Genomic DNA, 22,593 nt, shown 5'->3' with positions numbered 1-22,593 from the left:
AGGAAGATGAGGGTCACATCCGCACTCTCCTGAGAGCTGCGATCTAAGGATGATGTGGAACGTGCTCACGTCGGGTCTGTGAGAATGTCTGCCGCTTAATAAGTGCTCAGTAAAAGGTTTTGCTGAACAAAGAAAATTACATTCATGTCGTAAGTACTCCTTTTCTTTGTAAAGTGAGGGTAAGTCTTTCAGCCAAAAGCATAAGTCCATGATAGAATTAGGAGGAAGTCCAAGAGCTATTGCATGCACCTGTGGAGGAGACACGTTTACCTTCTGCACACGCAGGAATTGCCTGTGGGGTTTTTAGATTTTTTTTTTTTTTTGAGATGGAGCCTCCTTCTGTTGCCCAGACTGGAGTGTAGTGGAGCCATCTTGGTTCAATGCAAGCTCTCTGCTTCCTGGGTTCGAGGGATTCTCCTGCCTCAGCCTCTTGGGTAGCTTGGATTACAGGCCCGCCACCACACCCAGCTAACTTTTGTATTTTTAGTGGAGACGGGGTTTCACCATGTTGGCCAAGCTGGTCTCGAACTCCTGACCTCAGGTGATCCAGCTGCCCTAGCAGTCCCATGCAAGCACCCTGGCTGGTGTCCTCCTCGACGCCACCACCTCTGATTCACAGATGGCCAAGAGGAACCTGCCAGGTCACAGGCTGTGGGTGGAGGTGTGGTATTTACCAGCAGGTCCAAGCACTTCACCACCCTCTTTATTGGGAGATGGGGGGAGCCTTCCTTTTATTCTTTTGAGATGGAGTCTCTCTCTCTCACCCAGGCTGGAGTGTAGTGGCATGATCTCGGCTCGCTGCAACCTCTGCCTACCAGTTTCAAGCGATTCTCCTGCCTCAGCCTCCCTAGTAGCTGGGATTACAGGCATGCACCACCATGCCTGGTTAATTTCTGTATTTTTAATAGAGACGTGGTTTCACCATGTTGGCCAGGATGACCTCAAACTCCTGACCTCAGGTGATCCACCTGCCCTCTCAAAGTGCTGGGATTACATGTGTGAGCCACCATGCCTGGCTGGGGCCCTTTTCTGAAATTATGTATGGGGAGAGCTGACCCACATTGGATCTTTAGCTGCTGAATTCACAGTGACTTTGGGTGCATTTAACCCTTTACCTCAGTCACCATTCACACTGTCAGTAGTTGTACAATGAATGAGCACCTACTGTGTGCCTGGGGCTGGGAACATAGCGGGGAATGGAACAAGCAGTCTGGGTCCCCACCTTCCTGGAGCTGGTGATCCCACAGCTAGGCATCCCTGAGGGGTGTTCCCCAGCTTGGGTGACAGCAGAGGCTGCCCTGGAAAGTGGCTGAGATGGCTGAGATGGAAAGCTGGAGAGAGGTCCTCCAGGCAGCAGGCTAGGGAGGTGCAGAGACCAGAGCACACCCAGGGGGTGGCAGCATCCAGTGAGGAGAGCTGAGAACCCTGGCTGGCACAGTCCGGCTGCTGGTGTGGAGCCCAGTGAGGCACCGGTGGCCATGGCTGGGAAATCTATTCTGTGTCCCTGTACTGAGGGTTCTAGTCCTGACAGCCCTGTGACTTCACCCTGCCAATGAGCTCAAGATAGGACCTTGGGCTCACACCTGTGATCCCAGCACTTTGGGAGTCCAAGGTGGGTGGATCACAAGGTCAGGAGATCAAGATCATCCTGTCTCTACTAAAATACAAAAAAATTAGCCTGGCATGTTGGCATGTACCTGTAGTCCCAGCTACTGAGGAGGCTGAAGCAGGGGAATTGCTTGAACCCGGGCAGCAGAGGTTGCAGTGAGCTGAGACCACGCCACTGCACTTCAGCTTGGTGACAGAGCAAGACTGTCTCACAAAAAAAAAGATAGGACCTTGTTCATGACATAGAGCTTAGAAGGTAAAGTGGGGTTGGAGTCAGCCCGCGTGTGGAGCTTACAAGAGGCATAAAGGTTGAGAATGATGAGAAGGGAGATGACAGATAAATACCAGCCGGAGTGAGCCTGGGGCTCTATACCATGAGCAGACTAACTCGGCTTGAGGAGGAACGGTGATATTTAGAGACAGTGCTGCTATAAAGTCCATTCACTGGGAAAATATAAACTTACCATTATTTTTTTTTTTTTGAGACGGAGTTTCGCTCTTGTTACCCAGGCTGGAGTGCAATGGCGCGATCTCGGCTCACTGCAACCTCCACCTCCTGGGTTCAGGCAATTCTTATGCCTCAGCCTCCTGAGTAGCTGGGATTACAGGCACGGGCCACCACGCCCAGCTAATTTTGTATTTTTAGTAGAGATGGGGTTTTGCCATGTCAGTCGGGGTTGTCTCAATCTCCCAACCTAAGGTGATCCCCGCCTTGGCCTCCCAAAGTGCTGGAATTACGGGTGTGAGCCACCTCGCCTGGCCAAAAAATAGCATCTCATGCTGTCTGCTTGAGTTATCTGGAGATGGAAGTTAACTGAAAGGTGCTCCCACCAAGGCCATTCTCCCTCCAACAGGGTGTCTCACTCAGTGGAGACAATGAGCAGATACCACCTAAATCCCACTGACAAATTAGGTGATAACAAATATTTGCTTTGAGCTTGTCACACTACACTCTTCTAAACATGGTTTGAAAGGAAAGGCAGTGAGAAAGCCTTGGAATTTTATCATTTATAACAAGAAAGGGAGAGAATATTTTTTTCTTTCAAAAATATCTCAGTGAGTGGCAGTTATTCATTCATTCATTCATTCATTTATTTATTTAAGTTTCACTTGTCACCCAGGCTGGAGTGCAATGTTCACTGCCACCTCCCCCTCCCGGGCTCAAGCAATTCTCTTGCCTCAGCCTCCTGAGTAGCTGGAATTATAGGCATCTGCCATGCCTGGCTAATTTACATTTCTAGCAGAGAAGGGGTTTAACCATGTTGGCCACCAGGCCGGTCATAAACTTTTGATCTCAGATTATTCACCTGCCTCAGCTTCCCAAAGTGCTGGGATTACAGGCCTGAGCCACTGTGCCCCGTCAGATTTTTAAACTATTCTGTGTCAATGGTGCAGATGAACTACCCTTGTGCCCAGGAGAAAGCAGAAGGGCATTCGAACCTCAGGCCACCAAAGCCGACCCCTGAAACGTGAGCCATAGTGAGAAATAAGCACAGAGGCAAAGCCCCTTGCCCAGTGTGACAGGAAGTGGTGGAGCTGGAACCTGACCTAGAAGTGTGTGGTGTATAACAAGTGTGGACCGACTCTGTAGCCTGAAACTCCAATGTTATTGAAGGGAAAGAGAAGCACACAAAGCTCTCCAGTGCCCGGTCTCAGCAGCTCTCCTGTCATTTCCTCCTCCCTGCCCAGGGGCTGAAAGGGCACCTGCTCAGAGGCTGCACAGGTTTGTCGGAGGCCTGAACGGTGTCCTGTGTAGCAGCACGAGGTTTCCCTAGCAACCCTACCAGCCAAATGCACACATTCCAGAGAATGCCACAGCCTTCTCCAAGGAAAGCCTCTTCCCTGCAACCAGTCACAGGGGCATCTGCCTTCACTGCCCTCCTACTCCCCGCACCTAGCAAGGGGCTGGTTTACGCTCAGGCTTCATTGAAAGGATGAACAAAACCTTTGTCAGTCCTATGAAGAGCTTCCAATCCCCACTGGGCATCCGCAGCACCGGGCTGCACCTCCATAGAGCAGGTGTGTTCTTCAGAGTAGGAAAGATCCCGCATGTAAGGGTCTGGGCCCATTTTGTGCCTCTATCCCTAACGAAGCTTAGCGTGCTGCACTTAGTAGGTGCTCAGAACTGAAATGAACCAGGGTTTCTTTTTATCCCAGATGGAGTTTTGCTCCCATTGCTCAGGCTGGAGTTTAATGGCACAATCTTGGCTCACTGCAATTCTCCTGCCTCAGCCTCCCAGTACCTGGGATGACAGGCACCTGCCACCACCACATCCAGTTTTTTTTTTTAGACAGAGTCTGGCTCTGTTGCCAGGCTGGAGTACAGTGGCATGATCTTGGTTCACTGCAACCTCCAACTCGCTGGTTAGACTGATTCTCCTGCCTAAGCCTCCTGAGTAGCTGGGATTACAGGCACACACCACACCCAGCTAATTTTTGTATTAATAGAGACAGGGTTTCACCATGTGGGCCAGGATGGTCTCAAACTCTTGACCACAGGTGATCCACCTTTCTAGGCCTCCCAAGGTGCTGGGATTATAGGCGTGAGCCACCATGCCAGCCTTAAACCAAGGTTTCTAAGATACTCTTAGCCTCCTCAGATCTGGCCCGGCCCACCTTTCCACCTTTCCTTTTCTGCGCAACTGCCCACAGCTAGCCCAGCCTACGCAACAGCCAGTCTGGCTCCCTCACAATGCAGAGCTGGCACTGGCCACAGGAGCGAGGCCCAGTCCCATCCGGGGCCCCCCTGCCACAGACAAATGCTACAGACACAGCTGGTAGCACATGGCACTGTTTACTGTGGTGTTCGGTGGAAAACATCTGTAGACCAGCTTACTGCAGTGGTGACTGCTGCCACACATGCTCAGAAATTTTTATTATATAAGACGGGGGAGGGCGGGAGTTCCACCCGCTCCTTTGTGACAGCAACTGGGACCTGAATTCAGAGCTTTGTAGACATATGCAGTTTTCATATCGCTTCATGATTTGAGAGTTTGTTTCCTTTTTTTAAAAAAATGCCTTCTTGCCGTAAGGCTCAATGCAGCATATAGAAAACGGTTAGGAATACAGGTAAATTCGGCAACCAATGTAGACCCGTGAGGACAAGCTACTCTCTTCTAAAGAAAGGCAGTGAGAAAGCCTCAGGATTTTATTAAAAGAAAACCTTTTTTTCTGCTTTCAAGAATATCTGTGCAGGTGGCAGATTTTTAACCATGCTGAATCAACTGTGCAGGTAAACTACCCTCGGGCCTGAAGAAAGATGGGATGCGGGTAAGAGGCACGTTCACAGCAGTCCCAAGGTCAAGGGAGGTGTGCGGCAGGGTCTGGGAAGAAGAGGCTGCAGTGTCCGCCTGTCCATCTGAGGCTGCAGGAGAGGAGGCTTATTTGGAGGTTTGGCCTCAGCTCCATCTGCTTTGCCATCCACCTCGTCTGAGCATTCGTTGGGGCAAACGGCAGGTCCCCACGCCTGGGGGCAGAGGCAGAGGCAGAGTCAGTGGGGCCTGGCCAGGGAGGCCACAGCACAGCACACAAATCCCACAGCAAATTCGAGAGGGAAATCAGGCGCCTGGCTGCTCCCACCAAAACAAGGCGGAGCCTTGGGAGCCACAGCTCAGCTAAACAGGTCCGCTCTCAAAACAATCTTCCCACAGAATATTTAGTGGTCAGACATCTTCATACACAACAGCAGCACACAGAGTTCAGGCGAACAGAAACAGTTACAACAAGAAACGCAGAAAAGTGTAAAATGCCACCTTTTGATCCAACTCGTAAAACAGGTGACACCACAGTGGGTACACAGGTGAACCACAGCCGGTGCACAGACAGGGACCTACTACCACACGGCAGAAAATTCACATCCAAAACTGACTACTGGTGCTTAAAAAAAGGCCCCATGAAGGCTAGGCATGGTGGTGCATGCTTGTAATCCCAGCACTTTGGGAGGCCGAGGCTGTGAGATCATGAGGTCAGGAGTTTGAGACCACCCTGGCCAACAGAGTGAACTGCCATCTCTACTAAAAATACGAAAATTAGTCAGGCATGGGGACACGCACCTATAATCCCAGCTACTCCGGAGGCTGAGGCAGGAGAATCGCCTGAACCCAAGAGGCAGAGGTTGTGGTGACACAAGATTGCGCCACTGCACACCAGCCTGGGCAAAACAGCAAGACTCTGACTCAAATGTGTTTTAAACCTACGGTTATTCTTGCTACATGATATGACATATCAGAGCTGTTTTTATGTGTTCATTATTCTTCAATTATTGGTGAGGTGAAAATTTCCAAGTATGTATCCCACACTCTAGGCTGCTTCTTGGAACCATCACGCCGGAGCCCAGAAGGCTGGAGCGTCAGGACGCAGCTGATGCTAAATACTGCACTGGGTGAGGCCTTCTGAACTCCCCCATGCCTGGGCCTGCACTTGCCTGTTTGCTTCTGTGTTTCATGTACTCAACCATGCACCATTCTGCAAGTTTGCTGTTGGACTGTTGTTTCCACTCAACTCTGAGCCTGTGTCTCCATTAGTGAGATGAGGCTGGAAGCACCCAGGACCTTCCCAAGAGGTGCCACCCTGCCAGGCTCCCGCCCCAGAGCCCTCGCATGTAGCTGGCTCAGCTGGGGACTGCCCGCCCTTACCCGCCACTTCCACAGCTGCTCGATGACTTCATCCCAGTTCTTGTTGGCCGAGTCGATGCACGCCTCCAGGTCAATCTCCAGCTTCTTCCGGGCTGCCGCTGCCGTGGAGTGCCGCTTCCTCTCGTCCTCCAGCTCTGCCTCCATCTCCCGCACCTGGAGGAAGAAACACCGACAGCTTGGGAAGCTGGACCCACTCAGAGACCCTGCTCTGGCTCTGAACCCAGGTGCCTCTGCAGGATCTGCGGGGCCTCCGGAAGCCAGTGGGCATTACTGACTCAAAGAACTCTAAGAAGGTGAGTCGCTGACCCGAGGGACAGGGGACCGGACAGGAGGGACAGGGGAGGGGAGGCGTGGTCCAGGGCCCTAACACAATCCAGGTGGAAGGAGGAAATGGAAGCCTGGGTGAAGCCAGGGCAACCCTGGCCACCGTGGGGTAGCAGGAGCCCACGCACACCTGTCTGACCAGCTGCTGCTGCTTCTCCTCACTCTGCTCGTCCCGGCCCTGCAGGTCCCGCTCGAACTGGATCTTCATGGCCTGCAGGTTGACCTCCAGCCGCAGATTGGCGTTTTCAGTGTCCTGCAGCTCATCCTCCAGCTCCTCCAGCTGGGTCTTCAACTCCTCCACCTGCTGCTCCAGAAGCCGCCTGGACTTCAGCTCATGGACCTGAGCCCCAGAAAGCCCAAGTCAGGAGCAAAGAGACTGGCAGGGACCTGGGTCTGCTAGACCCGGAACGTGTGTATGCGTTGACCCTCTGTGATGACCCCGCTCGGGCCCCTCCCAAGGCCTGGCTGCCAGGCCCGGCACTCACGCTCTTGCCCTTGGAGCTCATGAGGTCCATCTCCACGCGGAACTGCTTGTTGAGCCGCTCCGGCTCCACTTTCTGCTCCATGGCTTCCTTCAGGGCCCGGGCCAGCGACAGCACCTTGGTCTCCTTCTCTCGGGCCTCGGCCTCGGCCCGGTCACGCTCCTCTGCATACTTGGCAGAGATGGTCTTCTGCTCTGCCAGGAGCTGGGAAAGAGAGGGGCACCATGAGGCTCAGCCCCACAGGCTCCGAGCTACAGCCCCCAGCAGGGCAGAGCAGCTGGGCCCAAGCTAATTTTTGTATTCTTAGTAGAGATGGGGTTTCACCATGTTGGCCAGGCTGCTCTCGAACTCTTGACCTGGTGATCCGCCCACCTCGGCTTCCCAAAGTTCTGGGCTTATAGGCATATAATCCCATGCCCAGTCAAGAGTGCATTCTTTAGAGTATACAGGCCCCACAGTCTCTGCAGAAACTCAACCCCACTACCACAGCGCAACCAGAGACGACACAAGAACGACAGTGTGTGTGCGTTTGATGCAGCTTTCTCCCCAAAACGCAGCAGGCTGGACCCAGCCGCCGCAGTTCCATGCTCAATGTCTATGCCGCCCCAGTGTTCACATCTCCCTCAGCTTCCCGCAGATCTTTTGGAATGAGGAAGCAACATGGATGCACAAATAAATGGCTTAAATGACAGGAAAACCAGTTCATTATAGAAAATCTGAAAAAAACATGAAAACCCAGAAAGGAAAAGTTCCTCCTCAACCCACTGCATGAAGACACCCTCTTCCGCTGGCCTTCTCCCCAAGTGCTGGTCCTCTAAGTGCTGGCCCCGCACGACCCCTCCCGGGCAAGGTCTCGAGGGAGCCCAGGGTTTCTCTGATGAGGCCCTCGCCTTGGGCTGAGTGCCGGAAGGAGAGAAAATGCAAAGGATGGGGTGGATGGCTACACACCTGGTCAAACTTCTTCTGGTTCTTCTGTAGGTGGCACACTATCTGGCGCTGGTGGTCCAGGTCCACGAGCAGGTCGTCCCGCTCCTGCTGGGCCTGGCGCTTGGCACGCTCCGTGGCTGCCAGTTCCTGCCACAGAGATCCAGAATGTGACCTGAAGGCAGCCACAGCCCCACAAGACCATCCTTCCCAGCCCTGGGCACCCTCCTCTCAAGCCCTTCCCCAGCCCCACCTCCCCAGAAAGCTCTTCCTCCAGGATTCCTCTAGCTCACAGGGCTGGTGCCCCCCTAAAGTCATAGTTGAAAAGCATTGTATGTTCATAAAACTGAACTACATTTAAGTGCTAGGAATCAAGCCAGGTGCCAGGGTGTGTTGATGACTAACAAGTGTCCTGGCCTAAGCAGGGCAGACCACGTGGACAGAGCCGCTCACTGCTGCCCTGCTGCTCAGGGTAGCCAGAGTCTGGAGTCAGCTCCAGAGCCTGCAGGCAGGAGACGACTACACCCTGGACGCAGTCACACCCGGCAAGTCACACTGCAGGGCACCCTCTAGACCCAGGAAACACTTCAGGACTGGCTCAGGTGCGACATGGACAGGGCAGCTATGGGGATGCTGAGACCATCGGTCACGGCAGGTGGTGGCAGCCACGGAGCCTCATCTGATGTGAGGCATTTCACTCACACAATCTCATCATACCAGGGAGGCCCACTATGTAATGGAACCCTGGAGGGAATCCTTTTGTAACAGGAGAGCTGAGTCAGACCCTAGCCCTCTGCTGAAAGCCCTGTGCTGCGACCTGCTAGCTGCAGGGCAGCAGTGCCACTCTCCACTGCCATCCCACCCACCTCGTGCAAGTGGATCATTTCAGCCTCCACACTCTTCAGGTTCCTCTCATTCTCTTTGGCCTGGGCCAGGATCTCCTCGCGAGAGGCGCGGGTGTCGTCCAGCTCACGCATGCAGTGTTTAACCTGGGCCTGGGGCAGGGACAGAGGCTTGGCACCCCACCCAGGTCCTTGGCCCTCGGCCCTCCACCCCCACCCTCGAGCGTCATCTCGCACACAGGGATGGCTGTACTCTGCTCGATATTTAACCAACCATGGTGACAGGGAGAAAAAGCAACTGAGGACAAAAATCTGTGTCCCACTTCATAACTCACACTTTGACAGTGTTGATCACTGTGGACGCAAGCCCAGGCTGAGCTTCATTCTCCACTTCTGTCCCCTCTGTGGGCGGGAGACCAGTGCCCACGGTGCCACCCCTAATGCGCACCCGCCGCTTTAAACCAGTGCCCAGCCTGGCAGGTGTCCCCACCACAGGCAGGAAACACCTTTCCTTTTGTTACCCACCTCCCATTTGTTTTAATGCTAAAGATTTTTGTCAAATACTCTTTTTTTCCATTTGCAGATAACTCCAAAAACAGATTCCCCAAGCCAAAGTGCACGACTGGGTGTGTGCAGCCAGTCCACAGCAGCAGAACATGCCAACAGCAGAGTATCTGTGCCCCACAACCTTGCCCACAGTTAGCTTTTACGGATTTTTTTTTGCCCAGGCACAGCAGCTCACGCCTGTAATCCCAGCACTATGGGAGGCTGAGGCTGTCAGATCACGAGGTCAGGAGTTTGAGACCACCCTGGCCAACACAGTGAACCGCCATCTCTACTAAAAATACGAAAATTAGCCAGGCATGGGAACACACACCTATAATCCCAGCTACTCGGGAGGCTGAGGCAGGAGAATCGCCTGAACCCAAGAGGCAGAGGTTCTGGTGACACAAGATTGTGCCACTGCACTCCAGCCTGGGCAAAAGAGCAAGACACTGACTCAAATGTATTTTAAACCTAGGGTTATTCTTGCTACATGATATGACATATCAGAGCTGTTTTTAATGTGTTCATTATTCTTCAATTATTGGTGAGGTGAAAATTTCCAAGTATGTATCCCACACTCTAAGCTGCTTCTCGGAACCATCACACCGGAGCCCAGAAGGCTGGAGCGTCAGGACGCAGCTGATGCTGGAGTCTGCACTGGGTGAGACCTTCTGAACTCCCCCATGCCTAGGCCTGCACTTGCCTGTTTGCTTCTGTGTTTCATGTACTCAGCCATGCACCGTTCTGCAAGTTTGCTGTTGGACTATTGTTTCCACTCACCTCTGAGCCTGTCTCCATTAGTGAGATGGGGCTGGAAGCACCCAGAACCTCCCCAGTGCCCTCGCATGTAGCTGGCTCAGCTGGGGACTGCCCGCCCTTACCCGCCACTTCCGCATCTGCTCGACGGCTTCATCCTGGTTCTTGTTGGCCGAGTCGATGCGCGCCTCCAGGTCAATCCCCAGCTTCTTCCAGGCGGCCACTGACATGGAGTGACTCTTCCTCTCATCCTCCAGCTCTGCCTTTATGTCCCACACCTGGAGGAAGGAACACTGACAGCTTGGGAAGCTGGACCCACTCAGAGACCCTGGTCTGGCTCTGAACCCAGGTGTCTCTGCAGGATCTGCGGGGCCTCCGGAAGCCAGTGGGCATTACTGACTCGAAGAACTCTAAGAAGGTGAGTCGCTGACCCAATGGTCAGGGGACTGGACAGGAGGGACAGGGGACGGGAGGCGAGGTCCAGGGCCCTAACACAATCCAGGTAGAAGGAGGAAATGGAAGCCTGGGTGAAGCCAGGGCAACCCTGGCCACCGTGGGGTAGCAGGAGCCCACACACACCTGTGTGACCAGCTGCTGCACCTTCTCCTCACTCTGCTCGTCCCGGCCCTGCAGGTCCTGCTCGAACTGGATCTTCATGGCCTGCAGGTTGACCTCCAGCTGCAGATTGGCATTTTCAGTGTCCTGCAGCTCATCCTCCATCTCCTCCAGGGCGATCTTCATCTCCTCCACCTGCTGCTCCAGAGCCCACTTGGACTTCAGCTCATAAACCTGAGCCCCAGAGAGCCCAAGTCAGGAGCAAAGGGACTGGCAGGGACCTGGGTCTGCTACACCCGAAAGGTGTGTATGCATTGACCCTCTGTGATGACCCCACTCGGGCCCCTTCCAAGACCTGGCTGCCAGGCCCAGCACTCACGCTCTTGCCCTTGGAGCTCAGGAAGTGCTCTATTTCAATGCGGATCTGCTTGTTGAGCTGCTCCAGCTCCGTCTTCTTCTCCATGGCTTCCTCCAGGGCCCGGGCCAGCAACAGCACCTTGGTCTCCTTCTCTCGGGCCTCGGCCTCGGCCCGGTCACGCTCCTCTGCATACTTGGCAGAGATGGTCTTCTGCTCTGCCAGGAGCTGGGAAAGAGAGGGGCATCATGAGGCTCAGCCCCACAGGCTCCGAGCTACAGCCCCCAGCAGGGCAGAGCAGCTGGGCCCAAGCTAATTTTTGTATTCTTAGTAGAGATGGGGTTTCACCATGTTGGCCAGGCTGCTCTCGAACTCTTGACCTGGTGATCCGCCCACCTTGGCTTCCCAAAGTTCTGAGCTTATAGGCATATAAGAATGCCCAGTCAAGAGTGCATTCTTTAGGGTATACAGGCCCCACAGTCTCTGCAGAAACCCAACCCCACTACCACAGCGCAACAACCAGAGCCAACACAAGAACGACAGTGTGTGTGTGCGTTTGATGCAGCTTTCTCCCCAAAACGCAGCGGGCTGGACCCGGCCGCCACAGTTCCATGCTCGATGTCTGTCCCGCCCTGGTGTTCACATCTCCCTCACCTTCCCTCAGATCTTTTGGAATAAGGAAGCAATATGGATGCACAAATAAATGGTTTAGATGATGGGAAAACCAATTCATTATAGAAAATCTGAAAAAAAACGTGAAAACCCAGAAAGGAAAAGTTCCTCCTCAACCCACTGCATGAAGACACCCTCTTCCGCTGGCCTTCTCCCCAAGCCTGTAAGTGCTGGCCCCGCATGACCCCTCCCGGGCAAGGTCTCGAGGGAGCCCAGGGTTTCTCTGATGAGGTCCTCGCCTTGGGCTGAGTGCCAGAAGGAGAGAAAATGCAAAAGATGGGGTGGATGGCTACACACCTGGTCAAACTTCTTCTGCTTCTCCTCCAGGTGGCACACCATGTGGCGCTGGTTGTCCAGGTCCACAAGCAGGTCGTCCAGCTCCTGCTGCAGACATGTCTTGGTATTCTCCAGCTTGTCCTTGTGCCCCTGGCTCAGGCCCTTCAGGTCCTTCCGGAGCTGCCTCTTCACCTCCTCTGAGGTTTCCAGGCACCCCACACTGTCCTCAATCTTCGTCATGTCGGCCACCTGGGCAGGAGCAAGGAATAAGCAGATGCCTGAGATGGCACCTGCTCAGGTGACACACCTGTCCCTGGGACAGCTGGGAGCCTGCCTGCCACACTGTGAAAGGGGCACCAGGGATGCGCCCAGTTATGAAACTGCCTCCCCCAGTCACTTCCCTCTCCATGGGGGCAAGACAAATGGAGTTTCTGCAGAAAGGCATCCATCTAGTGTGTGAAGCTGCGGGGAGGCTGACTCCTAGGCCCGCTGAGGGGATTCCAAGCCCTCATCCACACCAAGCCTCTCGCTCTCTGGGGGACCACCCCCAGAGAGCAAGGCCAGTGCCCTGTGGGGGTGTACACGGGGTCCCCATAACTCAGCCCTTGCATCTGCAGATAAACCTGCAACCACATGCGCTCGAAGGCGACTCCTACCCTGACTTTGGAATGAACTCCCAGCCCATCTGGAGGTGGATCAGGCCTTCTGGCCCGCCACGTGGAGGCCTAAAATAGGATCTACGACAGGGACCCTGACATTAGTCTACGGACCCCTTGACATTCTATAGAGAGGACTAGGGACTCCTTCTCATGACAATGTTTTAACAGGCATGAAATAAACATAAGGGATCACCCAGGCAACCAGTATAGAGAAATGCAGTTGCCATCACTCAGGAAGCCACGTGACCCCAGGTAGCACATCAGATAGCAAACTCAGCGCAGGCCTGGCAATCACGAGGCCAAGGAGCTGAGCCATGACCCTAACAGGGTAACTGGCCATTTCTCCAGGTGACAAGGGCACAGGGACTGCCAGCACCATGGCTTGTGGCTATGTTCATAATGGAAGCAGTGCTACATTGTAGCTAGACTGGTGAACATAAAGTATAAAATAGCAGTGAAAATAGTGGTGTCCCCCATCTAAGTCCACAGACCCCTGGATTCCTCTCTTATGGCCTCAGGCTAAGAGCACTGATGTGGGACAGCAGTGGGGAGGGGGGCTTCCCTGGAAAAGAGCAATAGGCTGGCTCAGCAGCAGTCTGTCCTGCAGTGCCCAGGCCAGCAGCTCTCCAGCCTGCAGCATCTGGCCAGTTCCCTGGGCCTCCAAACCTGGGCATGGAGGGTGGCAATCTGCTTCTCAAGGTTGTGCGTGGCCTCCTTCTCCTTCTCCAGCTGTTCCCAGAAGGAATTCTTCTCATCCTCCACCTGCTTGAGGTTGGTGCTCAGGCCCAGCTTCTGCCGGTTCTCCTCCTGCAGCAGCTCCTAATCCCGGGATGAGATAAATGCGGGTGCTCAGGAGAGTAGTTTCTGAACCCCAGGGACCCCACACCCTGGAGAAGAGGGAGGAGCCGGTTCTGCTGATTCACGGGATGACCACGTAAGGACCTGGTGGGAGTTGGGAGAATGCAGAGACCGCGCCCCCAGGATGAAAAGGAGCATGGGCAATCTGATGGGCTCTAGAGCTAATAGGCAGAGGGGCCTTCCAGGAGGAGTCCACCTTCCGGGAACCTGGTTTTTCATGGGATATTGAGCAAGTCCATGTTGGCTGCCAAATACAAAATTATTTTTCAGGAAGAAAATGTTGCTACTGAGAAATAGGCTCACTACTAACTTGTCAGTGATGTCACCTTTGGACTGACATCATCAATCAGGCCTCAGTTGGTCATAAGCTCCAGTGACTGGTAGCTGGAGTCTATGACAGCTGAGGCCTGATTCACAATGGCAGTCAAAAATGATACTCACTTGACATTCTAGAAGCCCCAGAAAAAGATATTTCTCTTCAAGACAAAGAAATGCATCTTACTATCTCAGGTGACGTCTCCTCCTCCGGGTCTTGAACGGGAGCTAGGAGGACACAGAGAGACAGTCAGTGCACTGGTGCTGTGAGGAATCCCACAAGGAGGCTTGGGGGACGTGGACTGAAGCTGCAGTGTATGGAGCTGGGCTGCTGACAAGCATGGACTGAGCTGCTGCTGGACCACTCTCCTTGGTGTTGAAGGAAGGCAAAGGAGAGGGGCAGAAAGAAACCAAAGAACCTTGGGTTTTCTAGCTACAGCAACCTCATCACTGTGAAATAGTCTGAGAACCGGTTAATACAGAAAGACACTGCATGGCTCAGCGAGAGCATCTCATCAGATCTGCTGCCCACGTGAAGGTCTAGATGAATCCCAACATTTTATGAAACATTACAGGATTATTTAACTTCTGTGGATCTGCATATCCTGATACAACAATTATCTATCCTGTTGTATTTTTAAAATTGTAGTAAAGCACACATATTTATTATTTTAGTTATTAACTGTGCATTTTAATGATATATTCAGTGAGTAACATTCATGATGCTGTGTCAATAATGAGAAAAATCTAAATTCATAATCTAGCTTCCACCTTCGGCAATGAAAGAAAAACAGCAGTGTAATGTCAAATAGAGGAAAAATACATAATGATTGCAGAAATTAAAGGAATAAAAAACAGGAAATCAGAGAAAATCAACAAAACCAAAAACCAGTTATTTGAAAAGATCAAAAACATTGATGAACCTCTACCTTGTCTAACCACAATGGAAAAGAAGGAAGTCACGATGTACCAATAATATCAGTTGAAGACAAGTGGAATCAAAAATAATAATAAAGGAATATTGTGAACACATCTGTGCTCACACTTGGATACATTATATGAAATGAGCTAATTTTCTCAAGATAAATGAATCATCTAAATAGGCCTATATTTATTTTAGAAATTGAATCAATAATTAGTATCTTCTCAAAAAACAAAACAAAACACTACCTTCAGATGAATTCACCGGTAAATTCTACCAAAATTCTCACAAAGAAAGGTAGTCTTACCATACAAGTAACCATAATTTTAGCATTGCCTTAGTTACATTGTAAAAATTGTTTCCAAACAAGACACAAGAAGGTTTATATCTGCTGTATTCATAATTGCCCAAACTGAAAGCAAACGTCTAAATATTCGAGATGTCCTTTACTATCAAAAGTGAACCAAGCCTGGGCAACATGGTGAAATCCTGTCTCTAACATTAAAAAAAAAATAGCTTAATATAAAGCATGTGCATTACAGCCAACTGCTTGGGAGGCTGAGGTAGAAGGATCAGCTGAACATGGGGAGGTCAAGATTGCAATGAGCTGTGATTGCACCAGTGCACTCCTGGGTGACAAAATGAGACTTTCTCACAAAAATAAAGAAACAAAAAGAACCAAACTCTAAGTTGTCAACGTAACTTTCCTTGTGTAGTTGCGTCACCCGTTGATTAAATGCATTTCAATGGGCACAAATGAAATAAATGAAGAAACTGACACAGCATTTACTGAGTTTCTCTCATATGGGGCACTGGATGAGTAAACTGAAATTATTTGCTTCAATCAACTTCATGATATAATTTCCACACTACCTTCATTTTCACTGCGGCAAATTTTCTTGCGCCTCCTCTTTGCTACCCAGCTCCTGGCACGGCCAGCCAAACCTGCAAGGCAGAAATGTATCATAATAAAGACAATGCTTGACACCTTGCTGGCAGAGGACCACAGAGAAATTAGTAAAAACGTTCTCAGTTTAAACTTTTGATCCTAGTTTTCACCGAGTGCTTTTCAATGCTACCTGAATTAGATCTGGGTTCTAGGGAGATTTGTTTGTGCAGGCAGATACCTTTATTCAGATGAGACAATATAGAAAAGCAGAAGTTCCAAGTTACCAAAAAAATAGGCTGGGTTCAAATCCTACTTAGAATCTGCACATACCTGGAAGAGGGATATGAACCCATCTGTGCCTCTCTTCCCTATTCTTAGATGTGGAAACATTATTAGATCTAGGCTATAGACCTACTAATCTCTATAGTGTCTAAAAGGATGAAATGCAGATAAAGACTTAAAAAGACTCATGTTTTTGTAAATGCCCTAAAATGTTCAATCAATGTCAGGAAAAATAATCCAGACACTTGGTAGTGGTTGACTACAGAGAGGGAGCTTGCATGTCTGCGCAGGATTAGGATGGAAAGTGACTTCACAGTTTCCATGGCCACATGATTTCCAGCTCATGACAGAGATCTGTGATTTCCCTGATCCCCAAAGGACAGGCAGGGAAGGGGCTACAACCCCTATTTTCAAATTCAGTGAATTCAAATTCAGACATTTTGAGTGACTTGCCCAGTCACCACAGTGAGGAATGATAGGTCTGAGGTAATCATGTGGTTGGTTCCCCGGGGAGAGAGATCCCGGAACACCCGAGTCCTCTAGATCATGCCCGGGACCCTGGACCGAGAGCTATTCTCACAAGCTCTGTGAAATCCTGCTGCCCCAGTGTTTCTGTGGGATGGTTGAGGCTATGGAGATGTGGCAGGTGGCTTACTGCATTTACTGACCTACTCTATGATCCCTATGTTGTCACTTTTAGTAGTTTTATGACCCATAAGGCAAATATTTTAAGTCTCTCCGTTATGATGCACAGTCTGAGATTTTACCTGAATCCACTCTTTCCACCCATCAGGTGATTCTCATCTGCTGGGCTGGAGCTGGCCTGCCGTAAAAGAGGACACATGGCATACCACGGAGCGGCTGTGTGCCCCACTCCTGCACACACTCTTGCCTTGCTTCTGCTTTCCCAGCTCTGACAATCCTAATTCTGGCTTCCAAACCAATCCTGTACGTCCCTCTCTGTTCTCAGACTTGCCTCAACTGTTGGATATTTTAATCACTGTTGTGACCATGACTGAACGGTGACATTTCATATGCCATAGTATATGTTTATCTTTTTACATATTTCTTAATAGCATTTAACTTATTGTTTCAGACTTTTAGGAACATTTCCGGGGTAGGTGTGCTGGCCCATGGCTGTAATCCTGACAGTTTTGGAGGTTAAGGCAGAAGAACTGCTTGAGGTCAGACGTTTGAGACCAACCTGGGCAACACAGTGAGACCTCGTCTCTACAAAAAATCTACAAATTACCAGATGTGGCGGTGAGCCCTTGTATCCCTAGCTACATGGAAGGCTGTTGTGGGAAGATCTTTTGAGCCTAGAAGATTGAGACTGCAGTGAGCTATCATCACGCCACTGCCTGGGTGACAAAGCAAGACCCTGTCTTTTCACAATAAAAAGCATTACTGTGTCACAAGTAACCCCATTTTATTTCTCATCATCTAATATTGCTGTTTTCATCCTGAGGCTTAATTGCTTTAGTAAGCTAAGAAAAAAAAGTTGTTTTTTTTTTTTTTTTTTTTTTTTTTATAAAGGGTACTATTTAAAGCAGGTCATATGCATGCCTTTTTGTAAATTCTAGTTTTATATGCCATAAATCTAAAATTTACACTCTTGATGTACTGAGTCTTCTTCTTAGAACCAGCCTTCTCATATGTAACACAGTATAATTCCCATTTTACACCTGACTCGAAATATTGAGAGGATAGAATAAAATGAAAGAGCAGTCTGTATACCACGTAATGCACAATGAATCACAAAGCGAAGTTTTCTCCAACTCAAAGGCGAAAAGTGCACAGTTAGCGTCCTCTGCAGATCCCATAGCAAAATGAAATCTTGAGAAAATATGCACTTTGGCTGCCCAGTGAAGTTAGAAGGAAACTGTCACAGGTCATCATCAAGACTTCCCCAACATTGGCTTTTATTTTTAAATAATGAAATACACATTATTTCGCCTGCTTTCTTTCGTGTATATTACTGCATGTTCTCTTTGCTTTTCTGCGTACCCTATCTTGGGAATCACTCCATAGCAATAAAAAGACATCTTACTCTTTTTTACAGCTCCATACTTCTCCTTTATGTAGAAGTACCAGCTTATTTTTTTTTCTTAGAAAGAAACATTTAATAAGGACTGATAAACAGAAGCCATGTCTGTGTCTTGAGTGGTGGCAAGACAAGATGGTGGATCCCTGTGCCATTACCCCTCACAGTGGAGCGTGTATACCATAGGGAAGGGATGGTTCAGAAGGAAGGTGTGGGACAATTGAAGGTCTTTTTACATTAAAATCTTTTTACCTATAGGCAGGGTTTAGAGTAAGTACCTGCTCTACACAGTGGCTCACAATGCCCCACCCCACAGCCCCACCCAGGTGCTCACAATGCCCTGCCCCACAGCCCCACCCAGGTGCTCACAATGCCGATCCCTGCTTCTTCCCCTCTGTGTGACTGCATTATTCATCCTGGGCTGCCTGAGCTTTCCAGTCCTGAGAAAAGTGTGTGTGTGGAGGGGAGGGTGGGTGTTATTAAAAGTCACCCTGAGCACTGAACTCAGTAGAAACCCCTGGTTACTAATGTCAGTTCCATTAGCATCTCTGGTTTTCTGAGTCTGGTAGCTTCCATTTGCTCAACGAATGCAGTGATACACAAATGTTTGACTGATTTTGTACCTAAATGCTCCTCTCCTGTCTTACAAGTGTTAGTTTTTGTCTTCAATTTGACCATAGCAAAAACATGAAATGTTTCCTCTCTCCTCCCCTTTTCCATCCTGTAGGAAGGGGAGCCATGAAAACAAACTCTTTTCCACAGGCAGGGTCTGGACTTCTAACTCCAAGTCTTTACCTTCCAAATTCAAGTCTAAAGTCATTTCATCTCTTTTGGAACCTGTAACCATGAGCTAGCTCTACCTGTCTTTCAGAACAAGGAGGTAAACTAAGCCCGTGAAGTTACTGGAGTAGGGCTGAAGAGACGTTCACGTCAAAGTGGGAATGTTGAAGTAATCAGAGCTCCACGGCTACACTTTTGGGTAAAACCACAACAAAAACAGCTTTTTTACAGCTCGGGCAGTAACATTTCACACCTTTTGCAGTCATTTTAAGCATGTCCCTCAATTTTTCCTTCGGTTTTCAAATTACAATTGGAAGACATAAAGCTGCTTCTGTCAAGGTGACTTCAAACCATCTATTAAGAACACCATATAATCTCTTCCATGGCAAACTCTATTTCAAATTTAACAAGTCTCCAAATATTTGAGTCTCAATTATCCCAATTATTAGCTTCTCTATCGAATAGGAGAAAAGAAATCATTGGGCCTTTAACTGGCTCCTTCACTGAGATGCCATAGTAGCTGGACAGCCAAGGCTAGAGAATGGGATGGAGACTCCAAAACTGGAGTATCTGAATTTTCACCAGGGAAAGGGAGAGACTAGACCAAAAAGGCCTCAAGCAAGAAGGCTCAACAATGAAGACAAGAGGCAGGACTAGCCTTTGTCCCCCATGCCCAGCCCCGGGAAAGCTGGCTATAGGCAGGAGGGAGCTGGAAGCTGAGGATGTCTCTGGGGTGATGGGATGGGAAGGAGGTGGGGAGGTGGTGGCCAGAGATGTGCCAGAGAGCAAATGGCACCCATGGCTTCTTTACCTTTGCGCCTCTTTGATTTTCCGGGCCGCGCGTCCTGCACCTCCACCACTCCAGTATGTAACACGGCAGGCTCTGGAGTGGTAGATGCCACAGACTGGCCACGAGGCTCACAGCAGGCACAACTGGGGCCAGCGCTGGGGCATAGACAATTCCCCATGGGTGATCCACAAGGGGACTGTAACAACAAAGTAACACAAAATAAAATAAAATAAAAAAACAAACAAACAAAAAAAAAGAAGAAAACAAAACAAAGCAACACGCAAAAAAAAAAAAAAAGCAACAGACAAAATAAAATAAAACAAAGGAAAAAACAAAGCAACAGAGCAAGCGCCAAGGGAACAAACACTTCCGTGAGAGCAGTCGGAGCTCCTCCTCCTCCCACTACCAGCTTCCGACTGAAGGCTGCTGGTCCTGGCTGATGCCTGTCCCCCACAAAGCCTCCTATGTCACCTGATTGCCAGGAAACAACAAAGTCAGGCCAGTGACTCACAATGCCACTTCTCACAACCCCATCCAATGGCTCACAATGCCCATTCCTGCTGCTGGCCACCTGTGGCCACCCTGCCCCTCTTGGTGACTGCATTATTCATCCTGAGCTGCCTGAGATAATCCATTTTTCACTATAGGCCTCAAAAAATTCAGCAATGTCCCTTCATAGATTCTATATGGAGAGTGTGTCTAACCTGTGAATAAAAACAAAGGTTTCATTCTGCGTGAGAAATCCACAAACACAAAGCATTTTCACACAATCCTTTGGGGCCCACCTCTCACCTTCAGCGTCCCCTTCTTAGTTATCTGGGCTTCTGTCTTGTATGATCTGTCAGGTTCTAGGCCTTGTAAGGGTGAGTTCCATGTCTCCACTCACTTACATGTGCCCAGGAAGGTTGGCTCTTGGGAGGCTCTTCATGGTGACTGAGGCCATGGATCCTTCGCACTGTTCCTTGAATCCACTTGACACGAAATACTCATCCTGAAATGATGCTTTGAAAGCGATGCTTCCAGTCAATTGTGGGTCCACTGTATTATGGATCCCGAGTACCCAATACACGGCATATAAGAAATGAATGAAAAATGAGTGCATGGACTCAAGCGTGCCCACAAGGTGAGTGAAAAGTGTCCTACTTACTAGGTGTGCTATGAAGGCATCTGGGACCATTGGCTTTACTATTTCATAGCAGGCCTGGGGCTTTGAAGGCTGGTATTTCCTCATTCTAAACCTGAGAGTCCAATGAATTACCACCAAGTGGACAAAGGTCCGCGGGCCAGAGCTCTTGGTGTGAACAACATACCTTTTCTGGGTGTGATTCATGGACGGGGACTATACAAAACTAAAAACCATGTTTATGTGCTGACTACCTGCAAGGCGTGGTGAGAAAACACTCTGTATACATGATCTTATTCAATGCTTGTTACAAATCCCTGAAGTGGATTTTTAAAAAACTAAAAACCATGTTTATGTGCTGACTACCTGCAAGCCGTGGTGAGAAAACACTCTGTATACACGATCTTATTCAATGCTTGTTACAAATCCCTGAAGTGGATTTTTAGACAAACTTTCTATTCTAGAGCTTTTTGGAACAAGAGGCTAGTGTAGTGAGCTTCCACCTACTCAGCAGCAGATTCAGGTATTTATCTGACGGTCGATCGCGTTACATGTATACTCCTACATGCTTCTCCTCTTCCTCTCGTGATTTTATAAAAAATCCCATACATCATAGAATTTCCTCCCTGACCGTCTTGGTGGATGTCTGTAAAAGATACGATTCTTTTTTTTTTTTTTTTTTTTTGCCAATCAGTTTGAGCTTATGAGGTTGCTCAGGTTAACCTTGAACTGATGACCTCCCCTTCGAGAGTGCCATGACCTCCGGCGGGAGCCACTTTGGACCCCAAAAGATACGATTCTTGTTTGTTCTTTCAACACGAGGTCTCTGTCACTCAGGCTGGAGTTCAGTGGCATGATCTTGGTTCACTGTGGCCTCTCCTGCCTCAACTTCCTGAGTAGCTGCAACTACAGACTCACACCATGCCCAGCTCATCTTTTTATTGTATTTTAGTAGAGACAGGGTCTTGCTATGTTGCCTGGGCTGGTCTACAGTTCCTGGATTCAAAGGATCTTCCCGCCTTGACCTCCCACACTACTGAGATTATAGGTGTGAACCGCCATGCCCGGAGACAAGAACTCATTAAAAAATATAATCCCAATACCATCATCAACCAACCATCTCATACCATTGCTCTTTATCACTGTCAACTCTCCTTCTAGCTCCAAATTTTCAGTCATTTCATGTATTTATTGTTTGAATCAGGATCCAAATAAAGTCTCTCTTTGGGATTGTGTGATTCACCTCTTAGGGTTTTTTTGATCCTGACAGCTTCCCACTTTCATCTCTGTGCTGTCCCTTGCAGTCCATTTATTGAATAAATCAGGCCATTTCCCCACACTTTGAATTATGCTAAGTGTATTCTCATTATGCTGTTTCTCATACTGTGAATTTTGCTAATTGTATCTTGTGATGTTGGTTAACTTGCTCTTCACTTTGTTCTAGTTTTGATAAATTAGTAGTTTAATCTCAAGACTTGGTGAGATTCAGGCTGGACTTGATTCAGGGCAAAAAGGCTGTGCTAGTTTCTTCTGGGAGGAGGTGTGTACTCTCTGGAGATCTTTTTTTTTTTTTAATTGGTGGTGTTAATGGCCATTGATCAGTTACGGATTGAACAATGAAGGCATTGTTGTATCATTCCTTCTTCGTTTATGAGCTGCCACACTTTGAGGAGATACTGCTACCCTAAGAAAAGCTGTGCATGAAGACAGAGACACTGCTACCCCAAGCAGAGCCTTGCATTAAGAAAAAAATGAAGTAAATATAAAAAAGAGATGCTGCTTCTTATGAACTGTTACTCACTTGTACAACTTACATAGAAAACACCAGTTCATGGCTTCATTTCTTCTGTTGACCATTTTTCAAAATCATGGGCTATTTCATTTATATCCTTCAATGGTCACCACTTCTATTAATTAATTTACTTAGGGAGGGTCTAGCTTTGTTGCCCAGGTTGGT

The 22,593-nt window shown here is 49.3% G+C and overlaps 1 protein-coding gene across 20 annotated transcripts in view; it reads right to left on the bottom strand.

Annotated features, from left to right (window-relative positions):
* The window catches only part of LOC128928149 (myosin-9-like), a 40,483-nt gene continuing 17,890 nt past the window's right edge, over positions 1–22,593 (bottom strand). For 7 of the 20 annotated variants that reach the window (XM_078341347.1, XM_078341320.1, XM_078341352.1 and 4 more), the window contains 13 exons: positions 15,602–15,673; positions 13,994–14,034; positions 13,300–13,452; positions 11,996–12,223; positions 11,051–11,254; positions 10,696–10,905; positions 10,242–10,394; positions 8,839–8,967; positions 7,997–8,122; positions 7,052–7,252; positions 6,697–6,906; positions 6,243–6,395; positions 5,345–5,758 (listed from right to left, as the gene is read on the bottom strand). In XM_078341347.1, coding sequence (XP_078197473.1) covers positions 5,486–5,758; positions 6,243–6,395; positions 6,697–6,906; positions 7,052–7,252; positions 7,997–8,122; positions 8,839–8,967; positions 10,242–10,394; positions 10,696–10,905; positions 11,051–11,254; positions 11,996–12,223; positions 13,300–13,452; positions 13,994–14,034; positions 15,602–15,673 — 2,153 coding nt within the window. In that variant the 3' untranslated portion in view covers positions 5,345–5,485. Of the gene's footprint in view, positions 123–4,383; positions 5,075–5,344; positions 5,759–6,242; positions 6,396–6,696; positions 6,907–7,051; positions 7,253–7,996; positions 8,123–8,838; positions 8,968–10,241; positions 10,395–10,695; positions 10,906–11,050; positions 11,255–11,995; positions 12,224–13,299; positions 13,453–13,993; positions 14,035–15,601; positions 15,674–19,534; positions 19,710–20,298; positions 20,516–22,593 lie in introns of those variants that run through there. The other 13 variants (XM_078341386.1, XM_078341375.1, XM_078341394.1 and 10 more) reach the window with 8 other exon arrangements.

This window comes from Callithrix jacchus, chromosome 1, assembly GCF_049354715.1.
Source record: "Callithrix jacchus isolate 240 chromosome 1, calJac240_pri, whole genome shotgun sequence".
NCBI classification, from domain to species: Eukaryota; Metazoa; Chordata; class Mammalia; order Primates; family Cebidae; genus Callithrix; species Callithrix jacchus.
Note: the sequence above shows the minus strand (reverse complement) of the source record. Positions and strands in the feature narration are given on the sequence as shown.